Source organism: Microchirus variegatus, assembly GCF_963457635.1.
Source record: "Microchirus variegatus genome assembly, chromosome: 2".
NCBI classification, from domain to species: domain Eukaryota; kingdom Metazoa; phylum Chordata; class Actinopteri; order Pleuronectiformes; family Soleidae; genus Microchirus; species Microchirus variegatus.
The window spans coordinates 10584333-10603457 of NC_139803.1; the positions used below are offsets into that span (position 1 = coordinate 10584333).

General features: G+C 41.5%; 2 protein-coding genes across 2 annotated transcripts; one reads left to right on the top strand and one right to left on the bottom strand.

Annotated features, from left to right (window-relative positions):
• The first annotated feature begins 1030 nt into the window (after positions 1–1030).
• hyou1 (hypoxia up-regulated 1) lies at positions 1031–11151 on the top strand. The gene is made up of 23 exons (XM_083910630.1): positions 1031–1219; positions 2574–2753; positions 2836–2914; positions 3020–3174; positions 3633–3709; positions 3795–3976; positions 4200–4315; positions 4427–4613; positions 4697–4831; positions 4926–5008; positions 5105–5237; positions 5320–5504; positions 5734–5872; positions 6021–6078; positions 6282–6358; positions 6512–6658; positions 6741–6907; positions 6998–7085; positions 7223–7479; positions 7678–7762; positions 8448–8709; positions 8782–8895; positions 9844–11151. Exons 2-23 carry the CDS (start codon positions 2578–2580, stop codon positions 9894–9896), a joined length of 2955 nt encoding a protein of 984 aa, XP_083766756.1. The 5' UTR covers positions 1031–1219; positions 2574–2577; the 3' UTR covers positions 9897–11151.
• A 1619-nt stretch (positions 11152–12770) lies between these two features.
• LOC310944719 (zona pellucida-like domain-containing protein 1) lies at positions 12771–18255 on the bottom strand (the record flags this gene model as incomplete). Its single annotated transcript, XM_083910527.1, has 10 exons — positions 12771–12922; positions 13608–13628; positions 13736–13844; positions 14130–14301; positions 14402–14482; positions 14565–14662; positions 15431–15503; positions 16474–16658; positions 16747–16973; positions 18162–18255. The coding sequence occupies 10 exons, from the start codon at positions 18253–18255 to the stop codon at positions 12771–12773; spliced, it is 1212 nt and encodes a 403-aa protein (XP_083766653.1).
• Between the last annotated feature and the right edge of the window lie 870 nt (positions 18256–19125).

Below are 19125 nucleotides of genomic sequence, written 5' to 3' on the forward strand. Positions count from 1 at the left end.
TGGTTCACAATGGAACCGTCTCCTCCTCTATGTTTCTTTCACTGTCCCTTAAGGCAGAAGAAACAATAGACAATGTAAAAGGAAATCCTTTCAGGAGCGAATAAGACTGCATATATTAACACTTTTTGTAGATACTACTTGGACGTTAGCCCTCAAGTGACAAGGAAGCTGTGGCCTTCATGTACCAGAGAGGATGTGTCAGTTCGGGTTGCCATAGAAACATCTTAGCTGAAGATGGAGGCCTCTGTCAAGCAAGACCATTTCCTTAAGTTCTTACAAGGTTACAAAAACGAATTGATTGCTTCAGAACAGTTGTCGATTTATGCAAACATATTTAGTATATTCAATTTAGTAAACCCCTCTAAATGTTACACACTGGACCTTTAATTCTGTTGTTTTTGTTGTTAAATATTCCCCTTCACAAACAGTAAAAACACTACAATAAAGTGACAGTGAAATGTGTCATCATCTCTACACAAATCAAATGAATGCACAACACAAGCCATTCAGTTCATTTTAAACAGGCCACATGCTTTGCTCAGACATTACCTGGAAATGTCGTCATTCCAGTCCACGCCCACTCTCTCGACGTGGACCAATCGCGTGAAGCCAGAGAAGGTTTTCCGACGCCACTCACCTCACGTGGACCAATCGAAGAGCAGTGCGTGGAGCGAGGTGGGCGGGCTCTGGGACTCAGGGTCAGTGTTTGCTGTTGCAGCACTCTCGTGAAGAATTTCACAGTTAATTACCGGAAGTAAACGACTCGTCCTTTTAAAATAAAAGCACAAACGTGAAACGGCGGAGTTTTTATTTTATTTTAATTACAGCAATGTATGAGACCGTATGGTAGTATTTTGTGCACTATTAAAATCTAATTTTAATGCCTGTTATTTCGGCACTTCTTAGCGGCGCCGCGTTTCGCTGGGTGTTTTATTATGATATGTAAACCGGATGCAGTATGTTTCGTTATAGTTCGCTTGACCTAGTTTTTTTCTCTACCGGCAGCGGCTCGAGTGGATCCAATGAGGTGACGCCGCGTTCCGGGCCCGACTGCTGAGAGCGAGCCGGCGATAAGGGGGAAGTAAAAAAAAACTACCACAGCGTGACAACAAAGAGGCTGTGAATCAAAGGCAAAGCCAGGAACAGTACGCCGTGAGTCCGTACGGTCCTGCTATTTGCCCCCGTCACTCTTTGGTCTGTCCGTGCCGCCTGAGGGGAGGTGAGTTCCGGCTTCCGCAGCGCTGTATCAGTCATGCTTTCTTATTATTTGCGGTATTGACAGTGCAGTGAGCTAGCTAGCAGTAACTGTCAACTTCTCACAGTGCAGTGTGTGTGTGTTCTGCCGGTGTTCAAGTGCTGCTAGCTAGTTTGTGGAGGAACTGAGTTGTTACTGGTGAATATTGAGCCGCTAAAGTAGTGCCTGTTTTTACCTAATAAAACAGCACTATTTCTCGAACATGCTCCGTTATAAACCGTGGTTTGACTTAAGCGTCAGTGTTGCATCCATGCGTCACTGCCTGGAAGTTTCTATGCAAGCTCCTCTCTTCCTGAACCTGAGACACTCGCAGTGTTGGTCGCATTGTGAAGACCTGACAAACGTGTGCATTGAGCAACTTGCACACTAGCACAATTGTACATACTTTTTTAATTAATATGAACCTGTAAGTCGGCAGTAAGAGCTTGACACCGGTTAATGCCACGTGTTTGGACATATCCTCACCTGTGTGGCTGGGATCAGGTGCATTAGATGCTCGGGCTCAAGACAGACATGGCGACACTTGGCAGAAGTTCATCCCGGTAGATCCGTGAGGAAACAACCACGAGGACCCACATGTTTAGTGACTGGACTGGTTTTTCAGCAGACTGGATGCTGCTGCTGCTTAATTTATGGAACTGAGACGAATTATGTTGCTCCCACATCAGATGTCACATTTCAGGACCTGAATGCCTGGTGTAATTCCTAAATATTCTTTCAAAAAATGACTAATAACTTACTAAATGTTTACTTGATTACTATAAAAGCATCAAAGCGGAATCCTTGTAGTTTTACTTCCTACTTAGTAAAAGCATCATATAATCATTGATATTGCTGAGATCAAAGCAGAACACAGCTTTCTGTCTCTACATATAAAAGAAGAGTAATGATACTTCACAATATCAATCATTTCTGTCAATAATGAACATTTCATATTTTTCTCCATAGTGTGCAATCACAGCATTTGCACCCTGGCCTGAACCAAATAATACACAACACAAAGGCTGTAATTTGAGATTCATGTTTCTTGCACAACTGACCCAGGGTTTATGTGTTCCACTAAGTGGTTTCAGTAATTGTAATATCATGTCGACACATGCTAATTCTCCACCATGTTTCAAAGTAAATATTTAACTGATAAAAAATGCCATAATGACACTATTAAACAATTTAACTTGTTGTAATTTGGCTATATCTGTCCCTGAAGAAGAAACAGAGTACAGAGATCTGTAATGATGTTTGTATGAATAAAAGATTGACCTGATCTGTGAAAATCCCCCAAAATATTTTTTAAATATTCTGTTTTTTCTTTGTTTAGGTTTATGCAGCCCATCATGGGGGTGAGGAAGCTGCCCCTGATCGCTTTCTTCTGCCTGGTTCTGGCCATGATGCCCTCTCACGCAGCGTCTGTAGCTGTGATGTCGGTTGACCTGGGCAGTGAATGGATGAAAACCGCGTTAGTGAAACCTGGTGTGCCAATGGAGATTGTTCTCAACAAGTGAGTATAACTCATAATGGCACAGTGTCCAGGTTTGGACATTGGAGGAAATTAACGTTGTGTTTGTTGTCTTTGTCTTCAGGGAGTCACGGAGGAAAACACCCATCGCCATATGTCTAAAAGAAAATGAGAGACTTTTTGGAGACAATGCACTTGGAGTGGTATGAATGAACTCTTCTCAGTTTAACACTTTAATCGCCCTTATATATGAATAGAGATGTGTTTCATGTATGCTATTTATGGTTTGTGTCTTGTGTACGTTTCAGTCCGTGAAGAACCCCAAAACAGTTTATCGACACCTCCAAAGCCTCCTGGGCAAAAAGCATGAGAACCCACAGGTGGCGCTCTACCAGAAACGCTTTCCCGAGCACCAGCTGCAGAAGGACCCAGTCAGAGGCACGACTTACTTTAAAAACTCAGAGTGAGTCTTCGTGTGTTCCCTTCTGCACATTCATCACGTCTTTGTAGACTTTGTAGCAAGAGTTGCTAATTTTGCTAAACCTTTCTTGGGCATATTGTCCAGTCTTTGCTAAATAGAAGTTCCAATAACAGGTTATTGTAGCCAACTTTGTAGGTTGTTAAGGTCTTCTTTTTCACGTTATAATCCGTGTTCGTTCACTGGCATAGAAAACACAATCCATGCATGATAAATCTTCCGATTAGCCCCATTCAACAAGAATGAGAGGTGTTTCATTTGACGTCTCCACCACGCATGAGTGAGTCGGGCCTAAAATAGATTGTATGTGTTACTCTCCTGTATCAGGCTGTGCTGCCCACAGTTTAGGTACTTGTGATGAGATTCTTTTCATTACTGGTCACGCAGAGTGTTTCCTAATTACATGATTGATGAGGTAATAATTATAGTTTCCGTTCCATTAGAGAGATTCAGTTCACACCGGAGGAGCTCCTCGGGATGGTGCTCAATTATTCCTGTGGGCTTGCTCAAGATTTTGCAGGTCAGTTGGCTCAAGGACGCAGATGTATCATTGTATCACATTTCTGGATGTCAAACCATTTTTTAATCCTAATCTCTACTTCCAGAACAACTAATCAAAGACGCAGTGATCACCGTCCCGGCCTTTTTCAACCAGGCAGAGCGCAGGGCAGTATTGCAGGCTGCTCAGATGGCCGGTCTCAAGGTCCTGCAGCTCATCAATGACAACACAGCCGTGGCCTTGAACTACGGGGTCTTTAGGAGGAAAGATATCAATAACACAGCTAAGGTGCATATTCAGCGTTTCTCCTCAGGGGCATGTTTAAGGTTCAGTCTGGTGATTATTCTGTTTTATAGTCAGCAAATCTTATATGAATACAGCAATAGTCGATAATGATTAAAAAAAACAAAAACAAGAACGTATAAAAACACTCTGTAGATTGTAATCCAGTCTCTTTAACACCATAATGATGCCCTCTGTTTGACTGACTGTCTGATCTTGCCTCTTTCAGAACATTATGTTTTATGACATGGGCTCAGGCAGCACCACAGCCACCATTGTGACCTATCAGACAGTCAAAACCAAGGATTCCGGCACCCAGCCCCAGCTGCAGATCCGAGGTGTTGGGTAAGTCCACTACTCTATTCACACCTGGTGTCCACAGTGATTTAGTTAAACCATCAAATGACCTTTTCCTCTGATGGTCCATAAAGGCAAAGTTGTTGTTTCTGGCTCTAGGTTTGACCGTGGCTTGGGTGGATTTGAAATGGACCTGCGTCTCCGGGACCACCTAGCCAAACTGTTTAATGCCCAGAAGAAGAGCAAGAAAGACGTGATGGAGAATCACCGGGCCATGGCTAAACTCCTCAAGGAAGCCCAGAGGCTCAAGACTGTCCTGAGTGCAAATATGGAGTTCATGGCTCAGGTGAGTCTGCCTCTAATCTCACATGAATGCATGAATTACTTCACCCAGCAAACAAATGAGCCATAGTGTTTCCTTTTTTCCAGGTGGAAGGTTTGATGGATGACATTGACTTCAAATCAAAGGTGACCAGGTCTGACTTTGAGGCGATGTGTTCCGATCTCTTTGAAAGAGTTCCTCAGCCTGTGCAGGATGCGCTCGCTGTTGCAGAGATGAACCTGGTCAGTATTCTAATTGCTTTTCTCGGTGAAGTCTTTATCAATTTCACTCTCTCCCGTTTCTGTGTGCCTGACTTCTTTATTCTTCTGTCAACAGGATGAAATAGAGCAGGTGATTTTAGTCGGCGGCGCCACCCGCGTCCCCAAAGTTCAGGAAGTGCTGCTCAAAGCTGTCGGGAAGTATGTGTGAAACCACATGCTTTCATTTCATTTAAATAACTTTTCATTTCAAAAATAGCTGCTACAGGTGTGAATGTGTGTGTTCTTTCATCACAGAGAAGAGCTGGGGAAGAACATTAACGCTGATGAAGCTGCAGCCATGGGCGCCGTGTACCAGGCTGCTGCACTCAGCAAGGCCTTCAAGGTCAAGCCTTTCATTGTCCGAGATGCGGCCGTCTTCCCCATTCAGGTCGGTTGCTAGTATTGTGTATCTGCCATACCTTTTATTATAGTGTTTCAAATATAAACATACAATGACTTGACTCCATCAGGTGGAGTTCACCCGTGAGATGGAGGAGGACGGTGTCAAATCCTTGAAACACAACAAGCGTATCCTCTTCCAAAGGATGGCGCCCTACCCCCAGCGTAAAGTCATCACATTCAACCGCTACAGCGATGACTTTTCTTTCTACATCAACTACGGCGACCTCAGTTTCCTGAGTCAGGAGGATCTCAGGTTTGATATGAAGACTTTTTTACTTCCTGTAGCTCTTGAAGAACAGTCAAGGCCTGATTGTAGTAAAAAAAAAATCAGAATAACATACATCTTTTATTTGAGGGAAACGTACTGTACTGTGATAGCTTCTAAAGAAGATTACATTTGTTTTCATTGTCTCCTGATTTCCATATATTTGAGTGTGAGAGTTGTTCTCCCCTGACCTTATTGTTGTCGTCATGTTCTTCAGTGTGTTTGGCTCTCCCAACCTGACCACGGTCAAACTTTCTGGAGTGGGCAGCAGCTTTCAGAAACACATCGACGCAGAGTCAAAGGGCATCAAAGCGCACTTCAACATGGACGAAAGTGGTGTGCTCGTGCTGGACCGGGTCAGTTCTGCTATTCTGAACCAATAAAAGTCTTCATTGAAGTTTATTTATATCAAAACCCTAAGCCATAAGCAAGTCAATAAATGTTGTTATACATCCTCAGTTTTTTTGCTTGTCACTGGGACATTAAATGTTTTTGACTTCACAGGTTGAGTCTGTCTTTGAAACGGTTGTGGAGGAGAAGGAGGAGGAATCGACTTTAACAAGTAGGTTTTCGTCAACTTAGAGGTCGTTTGGTGAAACATACTGTAGATGACAGACTGACTGGAGTTCTGAAACTCCACACCAGAACTTCGCATTCAGCCATGTTATCTACTAGACATCAGATCACTATTGCACCTTAATCCTTAAATATTAGAAGTTGTATGTTTGACTTGTTAATGGAGCCAACGCTTATTTTTTCTTCCAGAACTGGGAAACACAATTTCCACCTTGTTTGGAGGAGGATCCTCGGAACCAGTGGCAAATGTAACTGAACCTGTGCAGGTAAATACAACTTGGATTTTATTTTGTTATGTTAGGGGTAAGTTTTTTTTATTTTTATCTGTACCAATTTTGACAAACTGATTATACATATGCAAAAGTTATTGGTGGTGTTGCTTCCTCATGCCTGACGTTGTTCCCCGATGTCTCACCTAGGACGAGGAGGAAGTGCCTCCAGAGTCGGTAAAGGACGACAAGAGCGAGTCCGATAAGGAGAAGCAGGACGACTCAGAGAAAACTGAAAAGACTGAAGAGAAAAGCAAGGAGCAGACGGACGAGGCAGGCGCCAAGACTGATGCCAAAGTAAGATCCTTCACAACCTCCGTCTTTAGATTGGTTAAATAAAGTAAATCACTGAAAGTAAATTCATCCTTTTAATTTAAAGGAGGAAAAGGACGGAGAGAAGTCTGAAAACACCGAGCCAGAGAAGGAAGCGGACAAGACTGAAAAGCCTCAGAAAAAATCAAAGATTTCCGAAGAGATCACAGTGGATCTGATCATCAACGACATCTTCAATCCCACCGCAGATGACATCTCTTCCTCTAAAAAGAAGTAAAGCAGACATTTTTCACCGTCTGTGTTATTCACTTCTTCTTCTTCTTCTTACGTCTGCCGGCTGAACAAGTCTCTTTATGTTTTCAGGCTGCAGGATTTGACAGACAGAGACTTGGCCAAGCACGAAAGAGAAAAGGCGCTCAACACGCTGGAAGCTTTCATCTTTGAGACGCAGGTAAGCAACAGATGCCGTCTCCTACTTTTACCTTTTTTATTTGGCGTAATTCCGGGCTGAATACGCAAAGACTCCAAAAGTTGATAAAGTCAAATACTGTCACCAAAACTTTGTTTCACAAAATCACCTCCCCTCAGGACAAGCTGTACCAGGACGATTACCAGGCGGTGGTGTCCGAGGACGAGAAGGAGAAGATCACAGAGAAGTTGAGGGAGGCGTCCGAGTGGATGGATGAGGACGGCTACACGGCCACCACCAAGCAGCTCAGAGAGAGGATGTCGCAGCTCAGGAGCCTGTGCAAGGACATGTTCTTCAGGGTGGAGGAGCGAGCCAAGTGGCCCGAACGCCTGGCCGCTCTGGAGAGCATGCTCAACACCTCCAGCTTCTTCCTGAGGTGAATGTTTTTAAAAGGGAAAAAGTGATGAAGCAAGAGTTTACATTGACTGAGCTGGTTAAATCTGTAAATGTGTCATATTTAAGGGTCACCAATTCTAGTGTTTAGATGTCAGCATCCAATAAACACAATTAATAATAAGACGACTTTATTCAACATCTTGACCTAAACTCAGTGTCGCTGCTGTTGTTTTTGAAGGAGTGCGAAGCTGATTCCAGAGGACGACCAGATCTTCACTGAAGTTGAGCTGAATATGTTGGACAAAGTCATCAATGAAACGATGGTAGGTGGTGAAAAGAATAATGCACTTATACACACACACTGTTCCCACATGATAGAGACTGTCACCTGACCTTTGACCCATTTACAGCATGGTTTCAATGAATCCTTCAAAAATTCTGTCAAAGAAAATGTTCTTTTCAAACTGCTGTAAAGCAAGTTGGTTCACAGGGATGAGCAGTAGGTGGCGCCAAAGTCTGTGTCCAATAATTGTTGTTCTTGCCCCTTGAGGAGGATTGTTGTAGTTTCTTATCAGTCCACAAATTCCTCCTCGTCCAGCACAGAAAACTGTGATTTCTAAACGTCTTCTTTTATTCACTGAATCAGTTTTAGTTGCACTCATTTGCATATGCACCTTTATCAATATGCTAGCCTTTTCCATATATCTAGAGCCACAAGAGCTTAGCTTAGCATGCATCTTAAACTTGTGGAATTATGACATTAGATAAGAGTTGTTTTTACTATCTTTTCAGATTTGAATGGGAGTTATAGACGCTGATACAAGTGTTTAAATAAGTCATTGCTCTGACTTCAACAATGCTTTTAGACCTTCGCTCGAGGCATATGCTCTCTATCTGGATCGTCTAAGTGTTTCTGTACTACCTCTGCTTTAGAGCCTCCAAAATGTCTCTGAAACATCTGTATTTTTCAAGTTCAAGCTGAAATAAACATTGCTCTGTTTGCTCCAGACGTGGAAGAACGAGACCTTAGCCGAGCAGGAGAAACGCTCTGCCAAAGAGCGACCGGTTTTGCTCTCCAAGGACATCGAGTCCAAGCTGGCGCTGCTGGACCGCGAGGTCAACTACTTGCTCAACAAGGCCAAGTTTGCAAAGCCCAAGGTCAAACCTAAGGCCAAGAACAGCACAAGCTCCGAGAAGAGCAGCAAGACGAACAACACCAGCGAGGAGAAGGTCATCCCTCCCACAGAGGAGAGCACGGACGCCAAGAGCGGTGAGTCAAACATTCCCATTTCCCATTTCCACACATAGAACTTTCAATAAATAATACTTTATATTTATTCAGAAACTGCAGAAACCGCAGAGGAGGTGCAGCCAGGCGAGGCCCCGCCCACTGAGGAGAGCACGTTAGACTCCGACAGCCAACCACAGCCCACAGAAGAAGAAACAACAACCACAGGTCGGTCTGCAAATCCAGTCGCTGATAATGGCGGAGAACTTTAGGGGTGGACAAACAAAAACAAACAAACATTGAATGTGGTCCAGTTCAACTACACGATCAGAAGACTTTAACTGCACTGAATGACACTCAGTCACACACTCAACACAACAACATTATTATTATTATTATTATTATTATTTTACTGTAGGGCTCTTGCAGTTGGTTTCAAACCTTTCAATAGATAATCGTCACTCGGTCCAGTCATAACGAGACAAGTCCATGTCTTGGTAAGGGTGTGTTTTTTTTTAAATTTAAGATTCAAATTGAACAAACTAAGTTAATTATTAGTGTATTAACTCTCTTTCTCGGTGTGCACATGGAAGAAGTATTTTTTTAATATAAAGACACGCAGCACGTTGTAAAGAATTAAAAAATGTGGTCCTAGAAAGTGAAATCTGTTCCCTTTATTTTTCTGAATAAACCCAAAATATCATGAAACTGAAATGTGACGATGTGGTAAGTTTGTTTCTTGATTTGACGGAAGTTGAGCCCGGCTGCTTTCTGCTGTAGACACAGTAAAGCTGATTATTTTCATACTGCCTTAACTCAGTATGTGACGTGTAACTCTCCAGGTTTATTCTAATTTCAGTCAAGCGCTTTTGTAAACAGCCACAGGGGAATTTGATAGAGTGGGATGTGCACTCTATTATGCAGTATATATAATATATCCTTAGTTGCAGCTTGACTCTCGACTTCAGCCAAATCTGTAAAGTAGGACATTTTGTAGGGGGAAGTGAGATGTGATCAGATCACACAGGACAGATGTTCCTTTACCTCCGACCGAGGCTTGTGTGTTTTTAAATTTCCCGCTCATTCGGTGTCGTCTGTGCTCTGTACAGTGGTGGCTAATGTGATGTCTCATACTTTCAGTATTCACTTTTCCCTCCTCTGTCCTCATTTTTACAGGAGAAGCACAGGAGGAGGCCCAGCCTGACAAACACATAGAGGATGAATTATAACAGCTGGAACTGGGGGGGAAAATCACTATATTTATTGACAGTGTATAAATGTTCAACTTCAAGATCATGTTGTTGTTTTTTTTCCCTTTTTTTTTTTTTTTGAACTAAATGGATGATTGCCGGAGACCGCGCTCATCTCTTTATCTCCTTTTCATCTCCTCGGTCTTTAACGGATTCTGTACAGTGGACACTTCCATAATAACCAGGCGTTTGATGAGGATGAGCGCGGCCGTAACACATTTCACTTCCTGTCCTCTGTACTGTATCCTCCTTGTGTCCTTTTGGAAACCCTTGCTCTCTTTTTTTTTTTTTCCCAACCCCCCCGGAAAAATTTATTTTGACCTATAAGTTATTTGAAAATTTGTAGAAAACAGACAAAGTGGAAGCAAAACTGTATTGTAAGTAGAGTAGAAGTGGTTAATTTGAGTGGGGAAAATGTTGTTGATCTGGTTTGATTCAATCTCCTAACACATTAACAATAATGTTACGGTCAAGTTTATACCTTATAAACAAAAACTCAGCCTTTAATAACCCACCTGTGCTGATCCATCACAAATTCAAAAACGCTGAGCTCTAATTTTGTCACAAATCTCATGAAAGACTCCGTTAAAAATGCTGCTGCTGCTTTTTAAGATGTTTTGCAAATCAATTACAGTTGCTTTTCTTTACTTGTGATCCAGCTGATGATTATGACCAGTATCATCCTGGTGCTGACACCAATTATGGGATGAGTTAATCCCTGGGAAATATAAATAATGATTGATATAAGAACTGTACTCGGTGGGCTGTTATTGAAATTAGATTAAATTCTACTCAAACATGTTAACTGGCGAGGTGGGAGAACTCGACATGTATATATTAACGCACAGAAGGTAGAATAATCTGATTTAAAGAGAAATACTGACTTTTTGCCCTTCAGAGAGAAGTCACTTTCATTTTTTTTTTTTACTAATTAATAACTTTAGTCTCAAAAATAATGAAATAAAATGCAGAAATGCCATATAAGGATGATGTAAAAATTCACTTCGCTGAACCAAAATAAGTTTTCCTCATAATAGCCGTTGAAATTTTTTGAGATTTGTCTTTCAACAAACGGTTTTCGAAGTGTCATTGGCAACCAAACGTGAAGCTCTTTACCTCAACACGCTCCGCACTTGGGGATCTCGCACCAGATGTTGGCGCCACCGGAACAGGAAGTGTGGCTGGAGTGAGTGCGTCCGTTGTTCGCGGCCTGCTCTGTATTGTTGAAAGCGGAAGACACGCGGTGTGTCTCTCAACTGTTGATAATAATAATAAAAGAAAAAATGTTTTTCATTTGATTGTCATGTTGTTTAATATAATAGCGCCTGCGCTGTTTAGCAGATATAGAATTACTTTGTTGAGTCGTGATATTTAAGTGAAGTTGTTCTTTCCTTGTAGCTCATTTTGGCGGTGAATAGCGGCTCGGCATTCGGCGGGACAATGACGTCAATGGCGGCCACTTTGATACCCGAGTGTCTTCAGGACAAGTCTTGAGTGTCCTGCAGTGTGTAAGTGAGACCCCCACACACACTGCCAGGAATTAACTGTCATACACTTTAGAATTACTGCCAATCAGAATATCTGTGGAAAATGAGAGATACTTTTAATAGACTGACTCATTTAAAGTGGAAAAAAATATGAATATATATTGTTTTTACAGCAGTTTTTGGCAAGGTGGCATTTTCTGCCGCGAGGAACAAACATGTCAAAATGATGTTGTTGTGAATAGTTGTTTGAAACAGCTGTGAGTGAAAAGGCAGCCAAAACATGCTTTTATTAACATTATTTATGTACAAAAGTACAGATTCTGAGCATCTGAGCTGTTTATTCATACAAATACTAAACTAGCCAATAATTTTATTATAGTACACAAAGTCCTGAGGATACAGTGAGGGTTTTCATACTCAAAGGTCTATTTAAGGCTTAGAAACCACTTTAGGGGACTTTCCGGCAATCGGAAACCCCGCTCATTAAGTGCTTCTACATCCAGGAGGTTGGCTTTCTTCACCCATTTGTACACAACTCCATTAAAATTCAGTAAATTCAGCAGATGTGAACTGAATAGAAACATACAAGCGGGTCAGCAGGTCTCTGAATTTACTCCAAAGATAATGACTGAGGCGTTGTTGTTCCTCACACGGTGTTGTTCCTCACACGGTGCTCACTACACCATCTTCTCCAAGGATTGTGAGAAGATGAACTCTTATCAAACATCTTTATTGGTCATAAATGTACAAAACAAATAGCTGCAGATGTAGAAAGTTAGAAAATACCCTGACTTACAGTACCTACCTATCTCCTTGTTTTGTCGTAAGACAGCCCACAACCCCATTATCCAAAACCAGAGATTTAAATAAAAGGTGAAGGCCTAAGGCAGTGTGTGCATGGTTGTGAATGCAGGACAGGTACTGTTGCTTCTTGGGAACTAGACTTCTTTCATTTAATAGCAGTGTAAAACAACACGACTCCGGCTACTGTTTCAAAGTTTTAAGTACAGTATGTTTTTCACACAGGCTGAATGAATGAAAGCATTAAGGTCAAAGAGACAAGGAGCCTCTTTTCCCTGTTGTTCGCTTATTTCAATATGGGAATACAGCTGCTGTATATTCTTTTATTATGTTTTAATGGGAGGATCAGGTTTTTTAATAGATGATAACTACCACAAATTTAAAAATCAGTCATGAAAAATGCAGTTGAGTGCACAATATAACATTTCTGACTATCTTAAGTGCTATTTAATAAATCAGATTTAAGTACGAGGGGCTGGAAAACAACATTGAGCAAACTAATTTTGGCGACCGGGTCTTGAGTGGATGGTATTGTTCATTTCAAGTCATCCCAAATGGACATGAGTCACTCCGGCGTGCACAGAATCGTCTTGCCTGCGGCGTTTTTCGCACTGTACGTCTTGAGAGCGATGACGGCGATGAGTGTGAGGCAGATGAGGCCAATGATGCCCGCTATGACCGAGACCACCACCACCATATGATGACTTTCCTTAGGGTCTGGGGGGAGGAAAGAAACACCAAAAATTAGACCAAAGGGAGCAATCTCTTGTCTATATGTACTCTGGTAAACATGTAGGTCCAGTGTGCAACATTTAAGAGAGTATATAATGTTTTTTGTCGCTTTAAATCAAGCCTTTAATGTGTACTTAGGTAGGGCCTTACTTTGCGGACGCCGCCATTTAGTGCCGACATGTTTCTACAGCAGCCCACAGGGACAAACGAGCCCAAGTGTGCATTTTGCAGATTGAAATTGAAGCTTTATATGTAGACAAATATAATAAATTGCTATTTGGTTCACTGGAGCTCTCTAAACAGTTAAAGTCATTGACAAATACAGATAATCTATTTTTGGCAACCTATCCTAAGTTATCGTATGTTCTCATATGACGGATCACGTCTTTTAAGGGGTTACAATTTCAGAAATATTATTAATATTTGATTTGTATGTTGCAGGCTGAAGTAGTCTTAAAAGATTAACTCATTTAAAGTGGAAAAAAATATTAATATAATTTTTACAGCAGTTTTTGGGAAGGTGACATTTTCTGCCAGTAAGAACAAATTTGTAAGTTTTCCGCTTCCAGCATCTCCTCTCTACTCTCTGTGACACATCACAAACGTGTTTGGTGAGTATTCTGACATCTGTTTTAGTTGATGAAATAGCAGCTACGTGTACAATACATACCTTCAGATCCCGACATATGTCCTGTGAAAAGAACAAATGAAAAAAAACAGGTAAATTCAGACCCATGCGACAGATGTGATTCAGCAAAATAAAAACGTTATTGTTGTAGTACACATATAGGTTCTTACCTTTCTCTGACTTGGTATAAATGGGGCCTGAAGTGATCGTGGCCGAGTCGCTCACTGTAGTATCCTGGTTGTCCTCGGAGCTGCGGCGCCTCCGAGAGCTGGTGCAGTTCTGCAAATAAACAGCGATTGTTACTTTGTTTACAGGACAGGATTTTAAATAGAAATGACAAGAATGAATAACAGTTCCCGGTTGCCTCGAGTCCCTTCCCAAGCACATCAGGGAACTACGTTGGCCTAAGATGACCTGAAACTAGTCATTGAAACCATTAACTCCTTAGAAACTGTTTTACGCAGTCATAAATCATCATCATAAAAAAGGTGTTATTTTTGCAACCGGCCTCTGTTGGCACTGAGACAGGCAAGAAGTGAGGGTGTTATTGAGTTGCCCGCTGACCTGGACGAGAGCGGGGCAGATGGAGTTCACGCAGAGTCTGGTGGCACAGTGGACATAGTAGGTGGAGATGATGTCGTCTGTGTTTTCTATAAAGCGGAAAGCCTCAAAGGAGAAGCGGGCCTCCTGCTGGTCTCCGTTCATCGCGACAATTGTCTGGATGTCCCGGTCACACCTTGAAGGAGGGGAGGAGAGATGATGAAGTCAGAAAAACAAACAAAGCCATTGATGTCGCTGGATTTTTCAAACCCTTTATCCCTGGTCCGATCACTCACCCAACGAAGAGATCGTGAAAGCTGTTGTCGATAATAAAAGGTGAGGCTGTAACATAACATCGATCCAGGAGCACGTTGAATCTGAAAAATAACAGTTGGTTAAAAATTACTTTTTTTTAAATAAAAAATGACAGACATAACCTGAAGAACACAAAACCACTACCTGTTGCTGAGGTTCGAGGCCCTCACTTCGACAAAGATCCTGGTCTTCAGCTCCAGACCTTCCTGAGGCATCAGCAGTGAGGACGAGTAGCTGTTGTCCTTTACGCCCAACAAGACAAAAACAAAGGGAAGAATGGTTGTTTAGACTGATGATCATGTTCTTCCTTTCAAGACAGTACCATACAAATAAATATCAATGTTTTGGCTTCACTCTCCAGACCCAGCGGAGACGATGTCCACACGATGACCACACGATGTCTACACGATGTCTACACTCTACCCCCTATATATTCTAAGGTAAGCCGAGCAGTTTTCTTTCTCTAATTCCTTGATTTAAAGAAGTGAGTCGTACTTGGGAAAAGACATCTTGTTGAGGGGTGATTGAGGTAGTTTGATTATGATATGTCTATTGCCGTAGTTCCATCATGGTACGGTCCAGTTTGGAATGGGAAAGCCCAGTACCTTTACTTGGTAGGCAGGCTGTGTGTGGGATGTGTCCGATGGCAAGATGCGTAGTGCGATGTTTTACTGGCGCGACGACAACAAACAACATCATTGTACGAGACACAACATACAACAAAGGAGGACACCCAGCAGCTCGCTTTTTCCTGCTCAGTCTGTGGCTGAAGAAACACCGGAGACATGGGAGTACCGTACCATTTACTCTGGTACACCAAGGTAACGGTGCCAAAAATTGGAACACTTGGGGGCGGTTATTTTGGTACAATTCCTAATGGAAACACAAAATAATATTTGTGCCATACCATATCAAAGCGATCTGGGAAATCTGGACGTCTGACGATTCATGGGAAAGAGACGTGAAACAACACAATTTAACTTCACATAATTTTGCGACAGTGCACTCACCGCGTAGAGTCCCATGCTCAGTGTACTGATGAAACTTCCGTTATTGTCTTTAATTACCAGATTGGCCCCAGATCTGTTGGAGGAGGAGGAGGAGGAGGAAGAGGAGGAAGAGGAGGGGGGGGAGAAAGTTCTGTCAACAGCTGGAAACATCGACAACCAGGTCATCATTCATCATTTGATACTTAAGAGAACAACACAGTGAGGTGAGAAGCACACCTGCTTGAAACTTAACACACACAGGTAATAACACACCTGAGAACACTGCTGCCCCTTGAAGACTATAACTAAATAAGGTAACGGGATACATTTTTATGTATAGACAACGTATGTCATTCATCGTTTGTTTCACGGGAAGGTTTTAATAAAAAAAAACAACTTGCAGTTCTCACAATCTAGAATTACATCCATAGCCATTGTATAAACTGTATATATAGACATATATGTGTCTCTTTTAAGACTCTTGTTTCATGAAGTTTTGTCATGTAGTGGAATAAATAAAGGCCCATTTGTACTCGAGAGAGATTGAGCCTTTCATACGTACTTTGCGTTAATTTCGTCCGTCACGATGACGGAGGAAATGCCGCAATACCACCTGAAATCATGGAGGCAGTATAGAGTATAAACGACGAAGAAGCACCTTTTAGTTTCGGTGAAACAAACACAGCGGTTTTTATTTGACCCTAACGTTGCATCTAGGGTTAGGGTTACGGAAATATTGAATAGAAGCATTCCCCATTATTAGAAATGACTTACATTTAGTCTATTTCGGATCAAGCGCAATAAAAAATAGCCTCTTTAATGGTCGATATGTTGACGGCTGTAACTTGGTGCCTTACCGTACCAACGCAAAAGGCGCACAGAGATATGTTGTGTAGTGACGGGGATAACATTTGGGACAGATGGACGTAAAACAGACGAAATGGAGAATAAATGATCCTTAATAGGAGTATTCTCCCTCTCTCTCTCTGATCTGCTCTGTGATTGGCCAAAGTCTCATGTGAGGTGCTGTGATCAACAAAGACTGTAAACCGAGTCGTACTTACACGCTCATCTGAGTGTTGTTGATGAAGTACTGCAGAGGGTAGCGGCAGGAGTACTTGTACATCACTTCTTGGTGATAGGTAATGGGATTTTTGAGCGGGTCCTTGGTGCACGCCATGCCTGAGATGTTGATGTACTGGACGTAGGAGAATTGGGAGAAGTGTCCAGTTCCCGGCTCCTGGATTTCCTTCGAGGAGGGAGAAGAGTTGATGTTTGTTGAGTGCGTCAGTGGTGTTGGTGTTGTTTTGAGAGAGTTGAGCTTAGAGGTCACTTACTGCCAGCTTGTTGTCGCAATCACTGATGCCCTCGTTTGTGATGGAGAAGTTGAACTTAACAACTGGCGGGTCCGCGGCCCAGTCGGCCGTCCCTTTACATGCCTGGTTGGAGTGCTGTGAGTTGAGGGACAACAGGGACTCATTGTAGCCTCTGAAGTAGATGGGGCACAGCAGGATGTGAAGGGAAATCATCTGAGCGCCACAGATGACTTCAATGTCCGAGTTTGCTGAACAGAGTCAGGACGAGACCAGAATCAGTTTTCAGGATCTGGAACAGGACTCTCCTGAGAGACTAATGTAATGTCGTTTGTTGTGGCCTTTTAATGACATCGTCCACTTTAGTGTCTGTGAGTGTGTTGTCTTTTGTTTCGTGACACAGCTCTCTCCCCCATTAAGTATAAATGCACGGGGGAACGACGCCTTCATCACTTCTCAAAACACCTTGCTGCCAACTCTATATTCTTATTTAGAAGCATTGAGATTCACCATCACTTTTAAAATGAGTTTTAATTCATTTTTACAGCAGGTTTGCTAGTTTTATTTTTTCTGTAAATGCTTAGTTTTAGTTTAGTTTTTATTAGTTTTAGTTTTTTTGTAATATCGAGTATGCTAGATGCAAAAAGGTCATTAATATTGTTTCATAAAAACCCAACAAAACACGCAATTTTAAAAAAATGTATAAGGACACATGATGATCAAGTAGCCTAAAGTGCAAAATATGCAAAATGTTCAAGGTAACAACAAGACTAAAGACACACACGATCATAAAAACATAAATAACAATAAATAACCCTCGTGAAAAAATTTAAAGCATCTTATTATGAATGAAAATGTTCAAAATTGCCGTCAAAATATATATCATATGAACCCGAAAGGCTTAACTGTGAAATGAATTAACAAAAACGAAGACTAAGCTCATTTTCACTGCAATTTCACCCTCAATTTTTTTTTACGTCATTCCAGTTTCGTTTAGTTATCAATTTTGGTTTTCATTATTTCGTTAACTATAATAACATTGTTCTCACGCCGCGGTTCTCAAACTGGCTTTGGCGGTAGGGTTGTTTTTTTGGATATGAACAGCGCAGCTTCCTGCTGGAAGAGCATTATTTTGGTTCCATGACGGGATTGTGTGACGTCAGCCACCGTAGCTGTGGCTGACTGTGTTAATCTCGCCTGATTAGTGGCTTCACTTGGGTTTAATAATCCTGTTGCTTGACCGTGTCTTGAAACATAACTGTCACTCTTTCAGTACTGTAACACAACTCACTTCAGACATACAAAAAAACACACTCCTCATATAGCCGCTTTTAACTCTGCCGACGCTGATTAGGTTGCAGCAGGAAATAAAAGGTGTGAAAGGGAGAGGAACGTGGAGAAAGAGGTGGGGGGAGAGTAGTGATTGTGTGAGCACTGACCTGGACTTCTGAAGGTGGAGTGTCTAAAGCAGGGGTTGTCAGCTCGGCTGAGAAGGAGTGTGGCAAGATGATACGTAAGAAGGAGCAGCCACATTGTCGTTGACCTGCAGGGACACAGAGATGACAGACATGGACACCATCTCCTCCACATGTTGGCTCGAGTAAAACAGATGTTTGCACTTATTTGTTTATCTTTTGTGCCGCTGATAAATGAATTGCTGTATTTATACATTATGATCAGTTTAGTGGAAGAATATAGACACTTTTACCCTGAAAGTGTTATATCCATTTGGCAACCAAAAATAAGATATTTCAAAGTAAAAGTCCTGAATTACAAACGTGATATCAACTAATTCAAAGTAAAAATGTGACTCTGTGACTCACAGGTCATTGTATCCTCAGTCATCACTGTTTCAACAGCTTATTTTTGTTGAGTTTTTTATTAAATAGACACCTTATATTAAATAGTTTAATCCATTTTTCCTAAACGGCCACTGACAACCCTCATTATAAAAACAAGATTTCTGATTGTTTTAGCTTCTAAAATGTGAATATTTTCTTCGTTTCTTTGCACCACACAACAAATAAACAATTAAAAGTAAATAATTTTGACTTGTGGACAAAATAAGACATTTGAGAGCGTCATTGTTTCCAGGTTTGACAAAAAAAAATTCACGTTTTTTTGACATTTTATGGACCAAACGATTAATTATGAAAATAATCGTCAGTTGCAGCTCTAGTTGTCAGATAAATAATAATAATAATAATAATAATAATAAAAAATCATCAGGGATCAAAAGCCAAATTAAAAGACTTTATTACAGTGTGTTTATAATATACTTTTCAGGTTGAGTGATAATCTGGTAACTAGCCTAGGAGTTGCCAAATAAATGTAAAAAAAACAAACACAAAAGAGATTAAATATTGATCGTGGAGTTGTGAAATGGAAGGTTTTAGTCCAGTA

What these genes read in the sequence shown, in the direction of transcription:
- hyou1 (XM_083910630.1), top strand. Translation starts at nt 2,578, where the DNA reads ATGCAGCCCATCATGGGGGTGAGGAAGCTGCCCCTGATCGCTTTCTTC. An exon ending in CTGAGTCAGGAGGATCTCAG is followed by an intron (nt 5,505 to 5,733) that starts GTTTGATATGAA and finishes CATGTTCTTCAG; the next exon opens with TGTGTTTGGCTCTCCCAACC. An exon ending in GAGCACGGACGCCAAGAGCG is followed by an intron (nt 8,710 to 8,781) that starts GTGAGTCAAACA and finishes ATATTTATTCAG; the next exon opens with AAACTGCAGAAACCGCAGAG.